General features: G+C 50.2%; 7 protein-coding genes across 7 annotated transcripts; 5 read left to right on the top strand and 2 right to left on the bottom strand.

The window, feature by feature from the left end:
- Positions 1-94: 94 nt before the first annotated feature.
- On the top strand, positions 95-2100 carry FSUBG_10118 (PWWP domain protein; the record flags this gene model as incomplete). The annotated part of the gene is made up of 5 exons (XM_036674664.1): positions 95-254; positions 399-924; positions 975-1287; positions 1340-1543; positions 1600-2100. 5 exons carry the CDS (start codon positions 95-97, stop codon positions 2098-2100), a joined length of 1704 nt encoding a protein of 567 aa, XP_036534387.1.
- Positions 2101-2954: 854 nt separating this feature from the next.
- On the top strand, positions 2955-5367 carry FSUBG_10117 (origin recognition complex subunit 3; the record flags this gene model as incomplete). Its single annotated transcript, XM_036674663.1, has 7 exons — positions 2955-3005; positions 3064-3276; positions 3325-3398; positions 3447-3681; positions 3730-3869; positions 3921-4194; positions 4249-5367. The coding sequence occupies 7 exons, from the start codon at positions 2955-2957 to the stop codon at positions 5365-5367; spliced, it is 2106 nt and encodes a 701-aa protein (XP_036534386.1).
- Positions 5368-7280: 1913 nt separating this feature from the next.
- On the top strand, positions 7281-7724 carry FSUBG_10116 (uncharacterized protein; the record flags this gene model as incomplete). Its single annotated transcript, XM_036674662.1, has 1 exon — positions 7281-7724. One exon carries the CDS (start codon positions 7281-7283, stop codon positions 7722-7724), a length of 444 nt encoding a protein of 147 aa, XP_036534385.1.
- A 520-nt stretch (positions 7725-8244) lies between these two features.
- Positions 8245-9026, bottom strand: FSUBG_10115 (endoplasmic reticulum translocation complex chain SEC66; the record flags this gene model as incomplete). The annotated part of the gene is made up of 3 exons (XM_036674661.1): positions 8245-8511; positions 8573-8868; positions 8921-9026. The coding sequence occupies 3 exons, from the start codon at positions 9024-9026 to the stop codon at positions 8245-8247; spliced, it is 669 nt and encodes a 222-aa protein (XP_036534384.1).
- A 712-nt stretch (positions 9027-9738) lies between these two features.
- Positions 9739-11837, top strand: FSUBG_10114 (nuclear localization 4; the record flags this gene model as incomplete). The annotated part of the gene is made up of 4 exons (XM_036674660.1): positions 9739-9822; positions 9878-10002; positions 10056-11499; positions 11550-11837. The coding sequence occupies 4 exons, from the start codon at positions 9739-9741 to the stop codon at positions 11835-11837; spliced, it is 1941 nt and encodes a 646-aa protein (XP_036534383.1).
- A 631-nt stretch (positions 11838-12468) lies between these two features.
- On the bottom strand, positions 12469-16276 carry FSUBG_10113 (carbamoyl-phosphate synthase arginine-specific large chain; the record flags this gene model as incomplete). The annotated part of the gene is made up of 3 exons (XM_036674659.1): positions 12469-13953; positions 14118-15799; positions 15910-16276. The coding sequence occupies 3 exons, from the start codon at positions 16274-16276 to the stop codon at positions 12469-12471; spliced, it is 3534 nt and encodes a 1177-aa protein (XP_036534382.1).
- A 2123-nt stretch (positions 16277-18399) lies between these two features.
- On the top strand, positions 18400-19090 carry FSUBG_10112 (uncharacterized protein; the record flags this gene model as incomplete). The annotated part of the gene is made up of 1 exon (XM_036674658.1): positions 18400-19090. A coding segment is annotated over one exon (691 nt), but the record flags the coding sequence as incomplete, so codon positions are not given.

Genomic DNA, 19090 nt, shown 5'->3' with positions numbered 1-19090 from the left:
ATCCGCTACGCGTTCGCCCGTCTTTTGCGAGCTGGAATTCTTCTTCTAGCTCCTGTGATTTGTGGCAAGCGAAAACATTATCACCGCTACTGCCATGGCCGACCAGATTAACGAGAAGCCTGAGGTTGAGGCAACTGCTCCCGGCGCGCAGGAAGTTCCTGCCGCAGAGAAGCCCACTGAGCCATCATCGATCGGAAACGAGGCCGCAAAGGCCGATGGCGAGGCAAACAAGGAAGATACAAAGACCGCTGAGGGTAAGTTATGATTACGAAGCGTTTGCTATTCATTGCGCACTCGATCGCATTGCCATGGAAATCGCGCTTTGATATCTCGTGTGCTCTGTCGCTCAGGCGCGTCCTTCCCTTTGTCAGATCCATGCTGACCACATCGCGCAACAGAAACCAAACAAGCCGGAAACTCAGAGAAACCCGCCGAAGATAAAGACGCGGCCGAAGCACCAAAGGAGGACTCAAAGCCCACCGAGGAGGGTGCAGATACCGAAATGAAGGACGCGACTGAGGCCCCGGCTGCCGGGGAGACCAAGGCCGAGAACTCCGCTCCATCTGCCGATGGTGAGACAGCAACCGAAAACGCCGCCACCGAGTCTGCCTCAGTAAAGGCGAAGAACAATAGACGAAAGTCGACTGGTGGTGCCAGCCGCAAGAGCCTGAGCAAGAAGGCCTCCAAGGCGCGTCTCACGCATTTGGACGCCAAGCCCGGAGACCACTTCTTGGTCAAGCTCAAAGGTTTTCCCGCTTGGCCTGCCATCATTTGCGATGAATCAATGCTGCCACAAGCTCTGGTCGATAGCCGCCCTGTAGCTGCTGCGCGACCTGATGGCTCCTATACCGAGGCATATGCTGATGGTGGCAAACGTGTCAACGACAGAACCTTCCCAGTCATGTATCTTCATACGAATGAATTGTAAGTTGCATCTCACCAACTGTTTCCGACCATCGCTAATCTGACCACAGTGGCTGGGTACCCAATACTGGACTTACAGAGCTTACTCCTGAAAAGGCCAGAGAGACCATCACCGAGAAAATGCGCAAGGATTTGAAGGAAGCATTCTCGCTCGCTGCCGAACACAACTCCATCGAACACTACAAAGACGTGCTTAAACAATTTCAAGATGAACTGCTTGCCAAGCAGCAAGCTGCTGCGACACCCAAGAAGAGCAAGAAGGGCAAGGCCAAAGCTGCTGACGAAGACGTCGAGATGGAAGACGCCGACGATGCTTCAGAGAAGTCCAAGTCCAAGAAGCGCAAGGCTGAGGATGATGCCAGTGTAATTCTTCCAACACGGTCTTGCTGATTCATTTTGCTAACAAAACCGCTAGACACCACAACGGCCCGAATCCGTTAAGAAACCTAAGATTAAGCTCAATACATCAACGCCTAAGGCTGCTGCTAATGGCACTCCCAAGGCCAAAGAGGAATCTGCTGCCAAAGCCAAGGTCAAGGTCAAGAAGTCGTCTGATAAGAAGGCTGAGACCACCAAGAAGGCCAAGATGACGCCCGAGGAGCGAAGACACCACAAAGAGGTGAGATAAATACAAGTATTCTTTTTAGACCGATTAATTTACTGACAACTTTGCAGAAGGAAGTTTTATATCTCCGTCATAAGCTTCAACGAGGTCTCCTCACCAGAGATCAGCAACCCCAGGAATCAGAAATGGAGCACATGTCCGAATACGTCACCATGTTGGAGAATTTGAAGGATCTTGAGGTGTCCATCATTCGTGCGACCAAGATCAACAAGGTCCTCAAAGCTATTCTCAAATTGGAATCGATCCCCCGTGAGGACGACTTCCATTTCAAGGACCGTTCCAAGGTTCTTCTGGACCAGTGGACTCAGCTACTGGCTACTGAAAATGCCACCCCTGCTCCCGATGCCACCAACGGCGTCAATGGCAAGTCGGAAGCCAAGCCAGATGACAAGAAGGACGATAGTGGCAAGGAGACTACTGAAGAGCCAAAACCTGAGGCGACAAAGACGGAAGAAGCCAAGACTGAGAAGCCCGAGGAGACCGAGGAGGAGAAGATTGCGGAAACACCACAAGCATCAGCGCCAGAAGAGAAGAAGGACGAGGCAAGTTGAAAATAAGCCCTCTTGTTACGAGCCTGATTAACCGAAAAACAAGACCGTCGCTCCACCCGAGCCTGTTGAAGCTGCAGCCTAAGTCAGGGGTCAGCGCAGGGTGGTTTAGAACAATTTGTTTCATGGCGTCACGGTTATGGTCCACAAACAATGGTCTTTTTTCCCGATTTTCTGCTTTTTCCTATGCTTTTCTTTCACAATTATGGTAAAAGTGACTTCGTCGCGTTGCGTCTTTTCGGTATCTGTATGAATATCTGCCAAATCTGGCGGCAGGGGTGCGCCATGACTCTCTGGAGTCATAATGATCTCAGGAGTGACGGAGGCAAGAAACATTTTTTTGGAGGGACTGTACAAAGGGCAAAATCAACAATACTGGGTCAGGGGGCTCGCTTTACGTGGGTTTCTATAAACCAGATTGGACAGGAGACGAGCATGGTATGGATGTCAAGACGGCATATGGAGCGGGTGGCAAAGGAAGCGAAGGAAGCTCAAAGAATGAGATGATGGCCTTCGAGAGGAGGCATATGAGAATGAGAATTTGGGGAGCAATAGCATACAGATGATGAATGGGACAAAAGAATTAGAAGCATTCTATATAAACTGTCTTGTTTGTTTGCAATGAATAGTATAGGAACCCGCGCAGATCGTACATATAAGTCATTGTCTCCCTACTTAGGTATGTATGTATGTATGGACACGATCTTGCCCCCTGGTTGTCAGGATACAGTGCGCAGTACAGTGCTAGTATGTTCACATACTGTCTAAAACGCGTTGACCATTCACCCTCGATCCAAGCTCAGGAGCTTCTTCATCCTTCAAGATCCAATAGCTTTTGCAGCATAAAACCGTTGATCATGGCCCGTGAAGTAGTCAACCAGGATACATATAGCCAAGAGGATCATCAGGTAACTTGAACTCTTATCATGAGACTTGTGCAATGCCTTTCACTAACTCGGTCAATAGGTCGCATATATCTTCAACCCTGAAGACGACGGGACACGCCAAAAGCCAGCTAAGAGGAGAAGAAGATCTAAGCAGGGCCAGGAATCTGCAGAAATAGTGAAAGACTCATCAGTTTTTGTACCTCTTCTCAATGGAGCTGAGAAACCCGAACTCGTCAAATTAAGGGAGAGATTGTTCCAGGAGAGCTGGGCCAAGATTGATGAACGGATCGAGGTGAGTGAAGGAAACTTATTCACCAGATGTATCACTCACATAAATCAGAGAATACTCAAAACTTCAAATATCGAGACTCTCAATCAAGTCAGCGAGTTTGCCAAAGACGCGGTGACAGAATCGTAAGAGTCGTACTCCTGATATACCTGCAACCCCTAATATTTGGATAGTGGGGATAGAATCCCTTCAGCATTCATCATAACAGGGCCCAACATCGCATCACAAGATCTGCTCTTCCAACAACTATCGGAGACACTTCAGCAAACAACAACGAGCAAGTTTGTTGGCTTGCGGTCATCAGAGGCATCGACGCTGAAAGCCACTTTGAAGAAGATTATTCGAGATGTCACAGCCAAAGCCTCCACTGACGAGGAGGATGACCTTGAAGTCAGTGATGGTCGAGAGGTAAGTTGTCTGCATTTTCACAGAACAATTAATGCTCATTCTCTACAGGGACGAAGGTATCTCGACTATGATCTTGGTGCACTGTATGCATTCATCAGGCCTCAAAATGTAGAGCATGTGTTTGTCGCCTTTCAAGACAGTGAAGGTTTCGACAGCAGTTTATTATCGGATTTGATCATTCTCTTCAAGTACGTCTCTGTCTCGGACACTCCATTCACTGCTGCTAACACGTAAACAAGCTCTTGGCGCCCTCGTATACCATTTACTCTCCTCTTTGGTATCGCCACATCAGTCGAGCTTCTCCAAGCCAGACTACTCAAGGCCTCCTGTCAGCAAATTTATGGAGCGCAATTTGATGTGATTCAGACCTCGGCCATTCTCGAGACAGTCTTTAAAACAGCGGTAGCAACATCTGATGCTCCCGTAGTACTGGGGGCATCGCTCATCCGCAGCCTGCTTGATCGTCAGCACGACCAGGTTTCAGGCATTCAGACATTCACCATGTCATTGAAGGTGAGCTTCGAACAGACAATATGAACAAGTCTCATATCAGCTAACAAATGACAGTACGCTTATATGTGTCATTTCTATGCGAATCCGCTCAGCGTTCTCGAGCATACCGCATCGTTGCAAGCTGAGCATATCGAGGCCATTCGGCATACTGATTCTTTCAGGGAAAATGTTGAGCAGGCAGTAGAATCTGGCATCTTGGATAATGTGCAATACGCCAAAGATTTGCTCGAGAAGGACGATTTTCTTGTTACGCGAGTTCAAGATAGTCTAGCCCGTCGTCAAGAGTCGGTTGAGGATTTCTTGCGGTCACTTCGTATTCTCGGAGAAACAGAATCGCAAGACATTGAGTTCTCAAGAGCATACGTGGAAGCCTTGGATGAGGGCGTTTCAATCACTGAGGACTCTAGAGCTATTGAGTCGGTACGGCGTATGGATGTCAGCGAGCTGCTGGTCATGCTTCGCAAGGTTGTATCAATCTTGCAGGAAGGGGACCGCGGCGTACTTCTCGGTCCAGCATCGAAGCAAACGGACGTTGAATTCCGAGATGCACTGACAAGGCAACTTGTCAATCTGGAAGAGCTACAATCAAGGGCAGAAGAGCAAGGGATTATACTACGGAGCAAGTACAGCGGACAGAGCAAAGTGATGCGCACAACTGTGATTGCACAAAGAGTTCAATTGAGTCAAGACTCGGCTGCACTTACGGATGAAGACAAGCAACTTACTCAAGCCGTCGACGACATCACGGGGCTATTAATCAGGCATGTTCAGTTTGTCAGACCCAGGTCTCTTTTGTTGTCGGAGAGCTGGTTATACGATTCCCGAGCTCCTTCGCGAGACGTGTTCGTGCCTCGACCACGGGCAGTTCTAGAACGCAGCCTCACCAGGCCGCACGACTATTTGTCATGTTCATGCTGCAAGCCAGGGGATGGGGAAACGCCGGCCACTCTGCCGGCCACGGCGCTCTTATACCGTCTATACACAGAGACTGGGAGCCTCATCAACGTGGCAGATCTCTGGGCAGCATTCTCAGCGCTTGTAAGCGAGGAGGAAACAGACGAACGCAAGTCGCTGGTAATGTTTTACCGTGCGCTGGCGGAGCTGAGGGCTTTGGGATTCGTCAAAGCAAGCAAGAAGAAAACGGACCACATTGCCAAGCTGAAGTGGCTCTGAGGATGGAGAATTACGATTGCATTGGTCGACAAAGTTTGAGAAAGAGAGACATGGTGAGAAGATTGAAGTCTGCAACCGCCAAATGGGGATGGTCCTTTGTATTTGAGGGGATGAGACGGGATTGGGTTTTTTTTTTTTGTGGGGGGGGGGGGGGGAGAGGGGGGTTTGAGATGGGAACCGAGGTCGAGCCCAATGGCTACTGAGAGACCTAGTGAGAGAAAAGGTGTCGTCAGTCTAAGACATTGAAGAAACTAAGACACGAGGTGGCTGGGAACCAAGAGCGAGTGAGACTATGAGTCCTAGGGAGTTTGAGTGTATGAGAGTGATTGAGATAGAGAGTGAGAGAGAGAGTGTGTGGGAGTGAAAGTGGAGGGTGAAAGGTCAAGTCAGTCATGGTTACAGCCAACGCAGCAAAATCCAAGACATGCAGGTAGAGACTCAGACAGGCATGATTAGACGCCGGGAGCGGAGGGAACTGCATAGAACAAAGCATCATGTGAATGAACGATAACGGTGAAGGGCTATAATGAGGTCTCAGTTGGTCAAGCTACTATACCTACCTACGTAAGGTATCTACCTACCTACCTACTCTACGTACACTTACACTCAAGGGATTGCCATTATAATCAATCAATCAATGGAAACAATGGACCAAAATTGGTAGGGAGAGGAAGAAAGAAAGAAGAAATAAAAAAAGAGTAGCGGTAAAGAGCCTGTAACTAACTATGTATCTCATTGTCTTGCTTTTGAGTCATGACCAACTAATGGCTCCAAGTCACATTCCACTCCATCCGCGCTCACTGTTGGTATCTCTTGTTCCCATAGACATAGCGCCTCGGACCAACCCAATTGCGTCTAACGCAGGTCGAATCGAGTTATTGTTTGTTGGAGACTCTTGCATGTCTCAGAGGCGGCCACGCCAAAGCCAGAGTTAAACCCTGGAGCTCAAACCGGTTCAAGGCCCTAAGCTGGTCGATTTCAGGCAGTCAAAGAAGCCTTTACCCAGAACAGCATCTCGTCTGGGTACTCTCCTCGCCTGGGGCTTGGGCTTGGGCTTGGGCTTGGGCTCAGAGTCGGGGGGTGTGTGGGTTAGATGCCTAGGTAGAGATATCAGAGAAACGTTATTAGCTGCTCAGTCGAGCTGGGCTGTTCACTCACTGGGCAAGGCCCTGTTCCAAGGCCAATCGAACGGCTTCGGTCACAAAGACCCTTCAACTGGCTGTTCGCGATCTTAGCCTTGCTTTTAGTTCCCAGACCCAAGGACCCAAAGACCCAAAGGGCGGGGAGGGATCTTGCTTTAGTATCAATCAAGAAAGAAAGAGAGGTCATGATCTTGTTTCAACTAGAAAAGTCTCATCCATAGCATGCATGCGTGCACGCACGCATGCATAGCCTCTTGTCTGTTATATATCCCTTCCCGCCCTCTGCTCTTCTGTCCGCCTCTGTTCCTCTGAATAACCAAAGCTGGACCTCCCCGCGGATCAAGGAATTGACTACGAAACTCAAACAAGAGTCTGTGTTGTCACTCCTTCATTCAGCAATTCATTCATTCATTCATTCATTTACTTAACTTAACTTAACTTCCGGTAAAGACAGCTTGGTTCGCTTCGCTTGTCGATAGCCAACCCCGCCAAAGCCAATCCGTCCACCATCGCATCACGTATGATCTTGTGATCGTTGATCATAGAGACCCAAGACCAAGAAATATTCTTAATCAGAAACTGAATCTGAATCTGAATCTTGCAGAGAATAAGAGATTGGGCTGTCTTGACCTCTTGACTACTACTACTACTACTACTACTACTACTACCACTACAAATACTCGATACATCATTGCTCCCAGACACTCAATCTCTTGTCTTCTTCTCTTCTTCCAACACTCGCCATCGTCACCACTTACAACAACCGTCAGAATGATGCGAGGAGAGATCCCTTCACGGCATCACAGGGCCCTTGGCCAGCGAAGACTCGCAAAGAACCCAAATCTCCAACGAAAACTGGAACAGATGGCTCTTCCACTTGCACCTCTTGTCCAGCTCACCACTGGCGCTGTCCATCCTTCTTTTCCCACCACCGTCCTCAACTTTTGGCTCCTCACCGACGAGCAGCTGGAGTCTCTTGCGCATTTCTACCACCAGAGGACGCCATCGCCTTGGACAAATCAGTACCCCTGCCCTGTCACCTGGAGATCTGATCTGCCTCTTGAGGAGAAGCGACGCAAGATGGGCAAGTTTATCGGTCTTCGGGGCTGCGAATCTCCAATCCTTCTCAAGACAGAGGAGGAGATCCTAGCAGAGGCACGAAAGGCGAGGCTTGCAGCCGAAGAGGATCTTTGGAGGCGAAAGCACTTTTCCTAATGCAACCAGCAGTCCGAGGCCCCCGGTGTTATCTGTGATTAATAATGGGGGGACAGTCTGCTTTCAATCTTTTGGGGGGAGGGGTTATTGGATTTACTGATACAGGCAGGCGTTTTGCATATCCTTTCTGCGTCCTTTCTGCGTGTTCTCTGCATTCCTGTTACTGCATATTGGGTCGGTCGCATTGCTAGACATGGCCACTAGCCAGCGTGCATCACTGCATTTTCAAGGGATCAAGGCGAGGTGAAAGAGCCTAAACATATATATCAATAGAGAAGAAGCCCATGCTACTATTTTCAAAAATAAAAAATATCAACCCTCAACGCCGCTGGTGTGGATTTCCCTCCCGTCTTCCCATGCACGCGCCATGAAGAGTGTGCGCCTTGCAACAAAGTGACATGTGGTATACTACAACCAACATTTGAAGAGGTACCTAGGTCCGGAACCATGTGTATATATACCTATAAAGACACCTCCAATCCCATATTCTTGTAACCCACACAAGACATGTCCAAACTGTCTATTTCTTGCCCTTCTTCTTCGAAGGCGTGTCAACCATCACGGCATCCTCCTCACTGGCAGTCTTGGCAGAAGAGCTCTGCTCAGAGCCGTCGAGCTCCTTCATGAACTCTGACTGGATCTGTCCTCGGCGCTTCTCCCACCACTGCTTCTCTGACTCGGCTTGGGCGAGGATCTCTTCGATTGAGCTGCGCATGGTAGCATTGGCCGTCATTTCGTGCGCGGATTGGAAGATGGACTGGCCCCAGTTTGGTGCGAGAGCGTTGGCCTATAGTTGGTTGTCAATGCTATGTTTATCTCTTGCAATCGCACTGCTCCGGCTATCATACCTCTGTCACGACATCTCTGAGCTCCTCCTCCATCTCCTTCTCGGCGCGCTGGAATCGCTGCCACAGATCATCGCCCACACTGCCTCGTTGCAGCAGAGAACCACATGCTTGCTTCGCAGACTTGATCTGGATCAGACGACGGATATCTTCGACGGCGCGACGCAAAAGGGCAGCTCGTAGGACGCTTTCGGGAATCTTGGGGCCCTTTTCGGAGCCGTCCTCGAGGTGTAGCAGGGACAGGTAGACGTTGCGCTGGAGGTGAGGGCCGAACCACGGAGCCAAGTTGGCGCTCTCAGCTTTGGCATGTCAGCATATTCATCAGTTTGGCGATCTGTTTCTGTGGCATACCAGCTTTTCTTTTTCGGTAGATTGTCGAGAATGTCATGAGTGCGCTGCCGAGGACGAGAACATAGGCAAAGGGGAGGGCAAGGCCCTTCCAATCGATGTTGAACATGACGAACGATGAAAGTTGCAAAAAGTAGAATACGAGATCGTCCGTGATGTAATTAAAAAGAAAACGAGTGTAAAGAAAGAAGTCGAGCCGGCCGTGACTTGGGTTTTGGTTTGTATGAGTCGAGTCCCACGTATAGACAGACACGAATGCAATAAGGTATAATACCTAAAGGAACTGTCCAATTGGTGGTGGTGTGGCGTAGATTCAACTTTAGGCCAGATTACGCTTCGGCTCCTAACAAGTGGCTCCCGGGATTGTGGCTGGTGCATATGCCAAAGTACTGTATGCTGCCAGGCGCACGGGATGGGCCCTGGATTTTACTGCGGTGCGACGTCACTCGAGCATTAGATAAGCAATCGCAGGCACCGCTAGATGACGCTGTGCTCGAGTTAGCAGAGGTACATGGTTTCCTGTGAGCCACCTTAGGTAAGATACGTACCGAGTCCAGAGCTACCACCGCTCAACTTCACTTTCTTCATGCTCTTGATTCATTGCGTTTCAGCTCCAACTTCTAGGCTCTTCTTTTTCGTTCCCACTCATCTCCCAGCTGTTCTCTTTCTATAGACTCTCTCTCTCTCTCTCTCTCTCTCTCTCTCTCTCTACAAATCGAGAATATTCAACCTCCAAACGCACCAAAGAGAGCACTAAACACCCCACCATACACCATACGCCATACGCCATCATAGCGACAGCTCTTGAGATATCCTTCACCATGTTGCTGCGACTCCGCGGTCCCGATGGCATGGCCCGTCTGAATGTCGAGCCCACAACTACCTTTGGAGATCTGGGAAAGCTGGTCTGTTGTCTCGGAGCCCGCACCCAGCTGTCTGTGCTAACTCTAGCCCTTCTAGCTGCTCGATCAACTACCCAAGACCGTTAATCCCAAAACTATAGCTCTATCGAACGCACCGAACGGGGGAGAGTCAAAACGCCTAGGGGACATCATCAACTTCAAAGTTGGTCAGATTGGCCTCAAGTTAGTCGCCCTCATGACCTCTCAAGGATCAGCCAAACTAACCTCGAACATAGGCACGGCGATCTCATCTTTCTCACCTACCAACATGCCGACGCTGCCAACGGTGACGCACCCGAAATCTCTAACACATCTGCCAGGCTTAACGGAAAACCCGTCCTACCGACCGAAGACCTCCCCATCAACCCCAAACCCGAAAGGATCGCCAGGCCGTGGGAAGTAATTCGCCAATCCGCCTTGGACGACCGATTAGACCGACAGGATGGCAAGATCCCCCGAGGCATCGATCGCATGTGTCGCCATGGTCCCAAGGGCATGTGTGACTACTGCCAACCCCTCGATCCTTTCAACCCTGGATATCTCGCGGAGAAGAAGATCAAATACCTGTCCTTCCACTCGTACCTACGAAAGATCAATGCTGCGACCAACAAGCCCGAGCTAGGCGCTTCATACATTCCTCCCCTGGTTGAGCCCTACTATCGAGTCAGGCATGAGTGCCCTTCTGGCCACCCCCCTTGGCCTGAGGGTATCTGCACCAAGTGCCAGCCCAGCGCCATTACTCTCCAGCCTCAACAATTCCGAATGGTCGATCATGTCGAGTTCTCTTCGCCTGCTATTATCGACACCTTTATTGACACCTGGCGAAAGACCGGATCGCAACGTCTAGGTTATCTCTACGGAAAATACACCGAGTACACTGAAGTCCCGCTCGGTGTTAAGGCTGTCGTGGAAGCCATCTATGAACCTCCGCAGGTTGATGAGCTCGATGGCATCACAGTGAACGCCTGGGAGTCGCAAAAGGAGGTCGACAGGGTCGCCAAGCAGTGCGGCCTAGAGCCCGTCGGAGTGATCTGGACTGACCTGCTGGATGCTGGCAACGGCGATGGCACAGTGGTTTGCAAACGCCACGCCGACTCTTACTTCTTGTCCTCCCTCGAGATTTGCTTTTCTTCGAGGTTGCAAGCTCAGTACCCCAAACCCTCCAAGTGGAGTGACACAGGCAGCTTTGGTTCAAATTTTGTCACATGTATCATCACCGGTAATGAGCAGGGCGAGATTTCCATCTCCTCCTACCAGATGTCCAACGAGTCTGTGGAAATGGTTCGTGCTGACATTGTTGAGCCGTCAGCTGACCCTAATGTCATGCTTGTACGCGATGAGGAGGAAGACGACGGGTCTGTGAGTCGCACAAGATATATCCCCGAAGTTTTCTACCGCAGGGTCAACGAATACGGCGCCAACGTCCAGGAGAACGCCAAACCATCATTCCCCGTCGAGTATCTGTTTGTCACGCTGACCCACGGTTTCCCTGCGGACCCTAAGCCTATGTTCACTCAGCAAGGCTTCCCCATCGAGAACAGAGAATATGTCGGAGAGAGCCAAGAGCATTCTGCTCTGTCCAAGTTTGTCAAGCAATCACCTGGCCAGAAGCCCACGGGCCAGGAGGTCTCCAACTTTCACCTTCTCTGCTTCATTCACCAGATGGGCATCCTCTCCAAGGTGCGCTTGTTTTTGACATGTATGAAGAAAGCTACTGACAGGCTTCATAGGACGAAGAAACCCTGCTCTGCCGCGTAGCGAGCCAGCACGATCTCGCCGATACATTCCAGCTCCGTTCTACCGAGGGTTGGCAAACCCTTAAGGCCATCCTTCAATCGACTGGTGAGAGAATCCCCAAACGTCAGCGGGAGGAGGACGGTGCCCCCTCGCCCTCTTCCTCCTCCTCCTCTTCTTTTCAAAATTCCATTCGCGACTCGGGAGAACCCCTTGCTAAGCGATTTGCTGCCTTCAGGCTAAACGAGCGCTGGACCAAGTCCGCCAATCCACCGCCGCCCTAGTCAACAAAGAGGTATTGGGTACAAGGGAAGAATAGTAGGGGGGTCAGATAGAGGCTTAGATGAGACGTGGAACCCAAATAGTGGTGGGGCTGGATTCGGTTTTCTTGCTAGATATTTTCTTAACTTCCTTCATGTGGAAGATGATATTGCATGTATAGCCTGAGGCGGCGTTAAGGACAGGTATCGGAGCATATAGGCAATGCTTTCATTGGGGTGACTCCCTCAACTTGAATCAAAATATTTATGCATGTTTGCATGTGCTTTGCCGCGATTTTACTGAATGATGCCCATCATGTTGGCGCTTCAAGAGTGCAAAGAGCGAAGTTGCGATCACAGTCAGCTTGATTCCAGCCAAGGGGATTGCAACTTGGGAAAATAATCATCATGGTTAGGACGTATTCCAGTTACGATGATTACACTGCTGTGTCAAATAACTTCACAAATACCACAAAGTCAGGAGAAAGATGTTTAATTTATGCTCACTTTAGATACATAACTTGAGTAAAGGATGTCATGAACTTGTCATATTTGTAGAATTGACTACTAATATTATCATAAAGGTTTATCACACACACACTCGAATAACTCCCAAATCCACCCCTTTTCCAATCACAAAAACGCCAGTTATAATTTACAGGGGCTTTCCACCGATGAAGTCGGACCATCGGCGGACTTCAGCGGGGATGCCTTCAGGGCGGGGCAGCTTCTCGCTCATGCACTGAGCAAAGAGGATAGCGGTTTGAGGCTCCATGAACAGGGGGACGCCGAAATCGACGGCATTTCGGCGCATAACATAGTCGACGTCCAGCGTGGTCTTGCCTCGGGTCTGGGCCAGGTTGAAGCATCCACGGATGTCGTACTTCTTGAAAACCTCACGGAGGGCACGCTTGTCCTCCTTGGGGAATTCGATAACCTCGACCTCGACCTTGGTCTTGGACTTGTTCTCGATGAACTCCTTAACCTCGGGACTAGCGGCGTACAGCTTGTAGCCAAGAGGGGCAACATAGTCGACGACCTGGGTAAGCCATGGCTTGGAGACATTTCCACCGAAGAGGAGACCCTCGCCAGGCTCGGGCATGCGGAAGTTCATGGTGGACTGGAGAGAGGTCCAGTAGGCCTCAATGAGATCCTTACCGAAGCAGGCAATCTCACCGGTGGAAGCCATCTCAACACCGAGGAAAGGGTCGGCACCAGCGAGACGGGTCCAGGAGAACTGAGGAACCTTGGTAGCAACATAGTCGCGCTTCTCAGCCATGGGGTCAGACTTGGCAGGAACCTGCTTGCCGACGAGGGCCTTGGTAGCAACATCGATGAAGTTGGTTCCAAGGACCTTGCTGACGAAGGGGAAAGATCGAGAGGCGCGAAGGTTGCACTCAATGACCTTGAGAAGGGGCTCGCCACCCTCGGGGTTCTCGGCCTTGATGATTTGCATGTTGAAGGGGCCGCTGATCTTCCAGGCTGCGGCAACCTTGACAGCAATCTCCTTGACACGCTCCATGGTGTTGCTATCGAGGTTGGCAGGGGGGAGAACCAGAGTGGCGTCACCGGAGTGAACACCGGCTTGCTCAACGTGCTCGGAGACAGCATGAATGATGAGCTCGCCGTTGGAAGAGACACCGTCAACATCGATCTCTTGGGCACCCTCAATGAACTTGGTGATGACAACGGGGTGGTCGGGAGAGACATTGCTGGCAGCCTCGAGCTTGTCCTTGAGATCTTCCTGGCTTGAGATCACAGTCATGGCAGCGCCGGACAGGACGTAACTAGGGCGGACGAGAACGGGATAGCCAACCTCCTCGGCGAACTCCTCAGCAGCCTTGACGGAAGTAAGCTCCTTCCAGGCAGGCTGGTCGACACCAATGCTGTCAAGGATCTCAGAGAACTTCTGACGATCCTCTGCCTTGTCAATATCCCTGGGGTCAGTTCCAAGGACATTGGCTCCGCCAGTCTCCTGGAGCTTGAGGGCAATGTTCTGGGGAAGCTGGCCACCGACGGACACAACGACACCCTTGGAATTCTCAAGCTCGTAGATATCCATAACACGCTCATAGCTCAACTCTTCGAAATACAGCTTATCAGCCGAGTCGAAGTCTGTGCTCATTGTTTCTGGGTTATACTATCATCAAATATTAGTCTAAGCCCATTAAAATGATTGTAGAAGTTATGAGGAGTTTTAGGATGATGTTTGAAAAGCTCCGGCTCGAAGTGGGGCCGTGTTGACGGCGACACCGCATAAGGAAGAAACGCCTGATTGGGATGAAAGGGAGAATGTAAACTTACGTTAATCATGATGGTCTTCTCGCCCATCTGCTGGAGAGCCTGAGTGGCGCTGACAGCACACCAATCGAACTCGACGGAGCTACCAATTCGGTAAACACCGCTACCAAGGACAATAGTACCGTTGTCCTCGAAAGTGACATCGTGAGTAGAGCCGTTGTAGGTGGTGTAGAGGTAGTTGGTGTTGGCGGGGAACTCGGCGGCCAGGGTGTCGATCTTCTTGACCCAGGGTCGGATGCCGAAGCTGAGACGGTAGGCTCGGACCTCGTCCTCGGTGCTCTTGACGGCCATGGCGATCTGTCGGTCGGAGAAACCCATCTTCTTGGCCTTGAGGACCTGATCTTTCTTCAGGTTCTGAAGACCACCAGCCTGCTCAAGCTCCCGGGTACAGTCGACGATGTTCTGCAGCTTGTGGAGAAACCACTTGTCAATCTTGGTCAGCTCGTGGACCTTGTCAACAGAGTAATTCTCGTGAAGCATGGCCTGGCCAACAGCGAGCCATCGGCGGTCCGTAGGGTTCTGGAGCTCAAAGTCGAGGTCCTCGAACTTGTCACCCTGGAAGCCAACAAATCGGGGGTCAACCTGACGAATGGCCTTCTGGAAAGACTCCTCAAAGGTTCGGCCGATAGCCATGACCTCACCAACAGACTTCATAGCACTGCCGATGTCGCGCTTGACGTGCTGGAATTTGGAGAGATCCCATCGGGGAATCTTAGTGACGATGTAGTCGAGGGAAGGCTCGAAGTTGGCAGTGGTGGTCTTGGTGACAGCGTTGGGGAGCTCGGGAAGGGTGTGTCCAAGACCGATCTTTGCAGCAGTGTACGCGAGAGGATATCCGGTAGCCTTGGAGGCCAGGGCAGAGGATCGGGAAAGACGGGCGTTGACCTCAATAACACGGTAGTCGAGACCATCAGGCTGGAGAGCGTACTGGACGTTACACTCGCCAACAACACCAAGATGTCGAACAATCTTGATGGCAGCGCTTCGAAGCATGTGATACTCCTCATCGCTCAGGGTCTGACTAGGCGCAACTACAATGGAGTCACCAGTGTGGATGCCAAGAGGATCGAAGTTCTCCATGTTGCACACAGTGATACAGTTGTTGTTGGCGTCACGAACGACCTCGTACTCGACTTCCTTCCAGCCCTTGAGCGACTTCTCGACAAGGATCTGAGGAGAGAGGGTAAGAGATCGAGCGGCCATGTTGCGGAGCTCCTCCTCGTTGTTGGCGAAACCGGAACCCAGGCCACCTAGAGCATAGGCAGCACGGACAATGATGGGGTATCCGACGGTCTCGGCGGCTTCGAGAGCCTCCTCGATAGTGCCGACGGCAATCGACTTGGCAATGGGGATGTTAATCTCATCCAGAGCCCTGGCGAAGAGGTCACGATCCTCGCTCAGTTCCAGAGTTCGGACACTGGTGCCGAGGACCTTGACGCCATATTTTTCAAAGAGGCCGAGTCGCTGCATCTCAACGCCGAGGTTGAGAGCAGTCTGACCACCGAATGACAGGAAGATGCCGTCGGGCTTCTCCTTCTCGATGACATAGGAGACATACTCGGGGGTAACGGGGAGGTAGTAGACCTCGTCAGCCAGACTGTGGTTGGTCTGGATGGTAGCGATATTGGGATTGATGAGGACAGAAGCAACGCCGGCTTCCTTGAGGGCCTTGAGAGCCTGAGCACCTATATTTCGAGTGTGTTAATTTTGAATGTTGGAAAATGAGTTTTGGTGGTGAGTCGCAAGTTGTCGGGGAGATAGATGTGCGTCACTGCATAATATTGGGTATGCTAACCTGAGTAGTCGAACTCTCCGGCCTGTCCAATGGCAAGACCACCACTTCCAATGACAAGGACCTTCTTGACATCAACGGTCTGGTGAGGCTTGATAACTCCACTGTCGAGGTAGGCCTTGGGGTTGGGTGCATCCTGGACAGCGGCGGAGCTGTAGGCACGCATAACCTTGAGGGTGCCCAGGCGCTTCGAGTTGGCGGGGCGGGCAGAGGCGATTGAGACTCGGCATGATGCAGATGCAGATGCTGAGAGAGGGCTCACGGAGGAGAATGAGCGAGAGGGCAAAGCTCGCGGGACCCTGCGTCCATGACGGAGCAGGGCCGGAGCTCGACCAGCGAGAGTGGTTGCCAGGTTGAAGTTGAGAGGCATTGCAGCGGATAATTTGCACGTATCAATGCGTAAGTTGAACCGTCCCGCTGGCGAGGTTGCCCTTCTGTATCCCGAATCAAGCGTCTAGGATATGTCGATGTATGGGAAGGACACAAGAGACTGTGACTCTGTTGGAACTGGTTTCTAGAGGAGGGGGGCGGCGGAGGGGGGATAAGTAGGGCGGCCTGTCGTGAAGAAAAATGGCGGTACGGCTGATAAGATAAGAAGAACCTCCGAAAATTATTCTCTGGTTTTGGTGTGACTCTACAAAAAGTTGTGCTGGACTGGGTTGTGACGCAGCTCAGCCCAGGAACAGGACAGGAACAGCTAACAAAAGTAGCTCCATACCACTTCAATGGTGGATAGATGCCTCCGATTGCTATCTAACTTGTCTGCCCCAACATTTTGGCCGTAAATGAGAAAATTTACCAAGATTCGATAGAGATCGTCCCTCACTAGTGGCTTGTTCAAGGGTCTTTCGTGGAGAATCCAAGGCACGAGTTGTCTAACACGCAGCTTTGATGCATTCCGTCGTCCCGTTTTGGCCCTGACAATCAGGACTTCTCTTATCAATTTTTGTGTATCTTGTTGAGTATATCCCACACTGAACTGTACCTGCAGCCAGATACCGAACATCATCACCTCACAGCTTATCATTCTTGCTGAGCTCCCCGGATCAAGCCCAGCTAAGCTTTATGGGTCCGGTTACGGCGACCCTTCAAGTACATACCTACAAAGAAACAAACAAGGATCACACCAGAGCAACGGTTGTAAGCAGCAAGGAAAATGATTCTACTGGTGCTCACAGACATCTGGAAGAGGTGTCAAGTTCTTGTTGACCCATTGAAAAGAAGTAAAACAGCCAATGCGGTGTAGTATTCTCCCATGCTAATGATGAAATGCCCCGACATCGCCGTCCACTTTGGTGGCATCGGCGGAATCAGCGGAGATATGTACCGCTTATGCCGCCGCTACTGTGCGCTTTGGCGGTGATAGGGCCGCTGGCGGAGTTTTTTTTCTGAGTCATGCGAGGTTCTGAATTTCATCGACTGCCAAGTAATGAGTCCGATATACGGTTGTGAATTACCAAATGTAAGTCCTCTTACTCTCAAATTTACAGCAATGGTACTATATCGGCTATATCAAGCTGCTGATTAGTATATAATGTCTATCGATACTAAGCAGGGGGACATAAGAGGTGCATTTAGACTTTACAAGAGCTAGGTACGGGAACACGCAATGAACCCACAGGATCCGCTCACAATGCGATGCGATGCGATACTCCGATAGACACTGAACAACTCGATCGTCAAAAAAGGCATCGAGACTGGCACACAAATGTCGGGATCCCGAATCCGCCGCTGATAACGTTATGTTTGACCCAACACGACAAAACATGTCATCTCATTAACTTCTATCATATCCAACTATCATAACTTACCCTATATCATTCGCTAACATGCTATTGGCCAATGTGACCACGTTCCTAAGTACCTACTAATCCAGCAAAATGATCTCAACAAAACTCGGCACCTGCAAGAGTAAATTGACAACAGAAAATGATTCATGGCTTTAAAATGGGGGAGGCAATGGATCTCCGAGACAATAACTGAGAGTTTCACAGCTGCATAACTATAAACTTAACTTTTCTTGGGAGCCACAGAGTAACCATGACGTTCATCATAAATGTTCAACTATAAGCAGTGAACTCAGTTAATTGAGGACAAAGTTATCACCAATACCAACCAATATCGACATAATTCAGCTTCAAAGAATCTTCCAAATATTTACTGAGTAATGCCGCCGACACAGTTTCAATGCATCCAATAGTGAAGACACTGGCAAACTTAGGTGTGCACCAAGAACATGAAACCAAGATCAGTATACCCAATAAGTGGACAAGATGTATCAGACAAAGTTTTTTATTCTATACTTTGGTTGACGTGTCTATGCCTCGGAACCACACAAGCTTTGTTGACGTGATATGAGGAGATCAAAGCCAAACTTATTCCAAGTCTTGGAGTCATATATAAGTAAGCTGCGCAGCATTTCTTGAGCAAACCCTGTTTGTTTTCTGGCCATGAACCATACCCAGCACATACAACACCCACGCGCTGACCAGAATGGAAATCAATATCTTCATAGTGCTGACCTGGTTCTTGGCCGGAGCTGTCTTCGCTTCACCATTGGTGAAACATAACAAAACTGAAGCACTGAGCAAAAAGCTCAAAGGTACCGACTTGCCTCGCCTTGAGCCCATTGATCGTCATAGGGACTATCATATATTTCCTCTTGAACCTGGTCTGCTTGCAGCTCCAGCAACCATAAACACCCCCTCCGTGGCTAGACGCATCATACAAAAGAGACCTGATACCGAAGAGAACGAGCCACAATTTAGCCAGATTCGCCAGTCTGGCAACAAGACCAAACATGAGCATAAGCTCCCAAAGCCCGACGGCTACATAGAAGTGTCGCTCGACAAGATGGAATATTCTGAGCATGAGAAGACTTTTACTGAGGGGCTTCTTAAAACCCTCAATAAAACTCTGGAACAGACCGAGAAACAAAATCCCACTGGTCATACTCAAATTATCGAAAACCCCAAGATGGTGCCATCCATATGGCGTGACTCTGTCAAGTCACACACTGAAGAAGATAAAGACGAGGACAAGGAACACGAGGAAGACGAAAGTGAGAGTGAGAGTGACAGCGACGACGAGGAAGATGCCAAAAAGGGTATTAAGAAAGTATCCAGAATGATCCAGAAGCGAGACGACGACAAGAAGGAGGAGGAGGAGGAGGAGGAGGAGGAGG

The sequence above is a fragment of the Fusarium subglutinans genome, assembly GCF_013396075.1.
Source record: "Fusarium subglutinans strain NRRL 66333 chromosome Unknown NRRL66333_c0000169, whole genome shotgun sequence".
Classification (NCBI taxonomy): Eukaryota; Fungi; Ascomycota; class Sordariomycetes; order Hypocreales; family Nectriaceae; genus Fusarium; species Fusarium subglutinans.
This window is presented reverse-complemented; position numbering and strand designations above follow the sequence as displayed.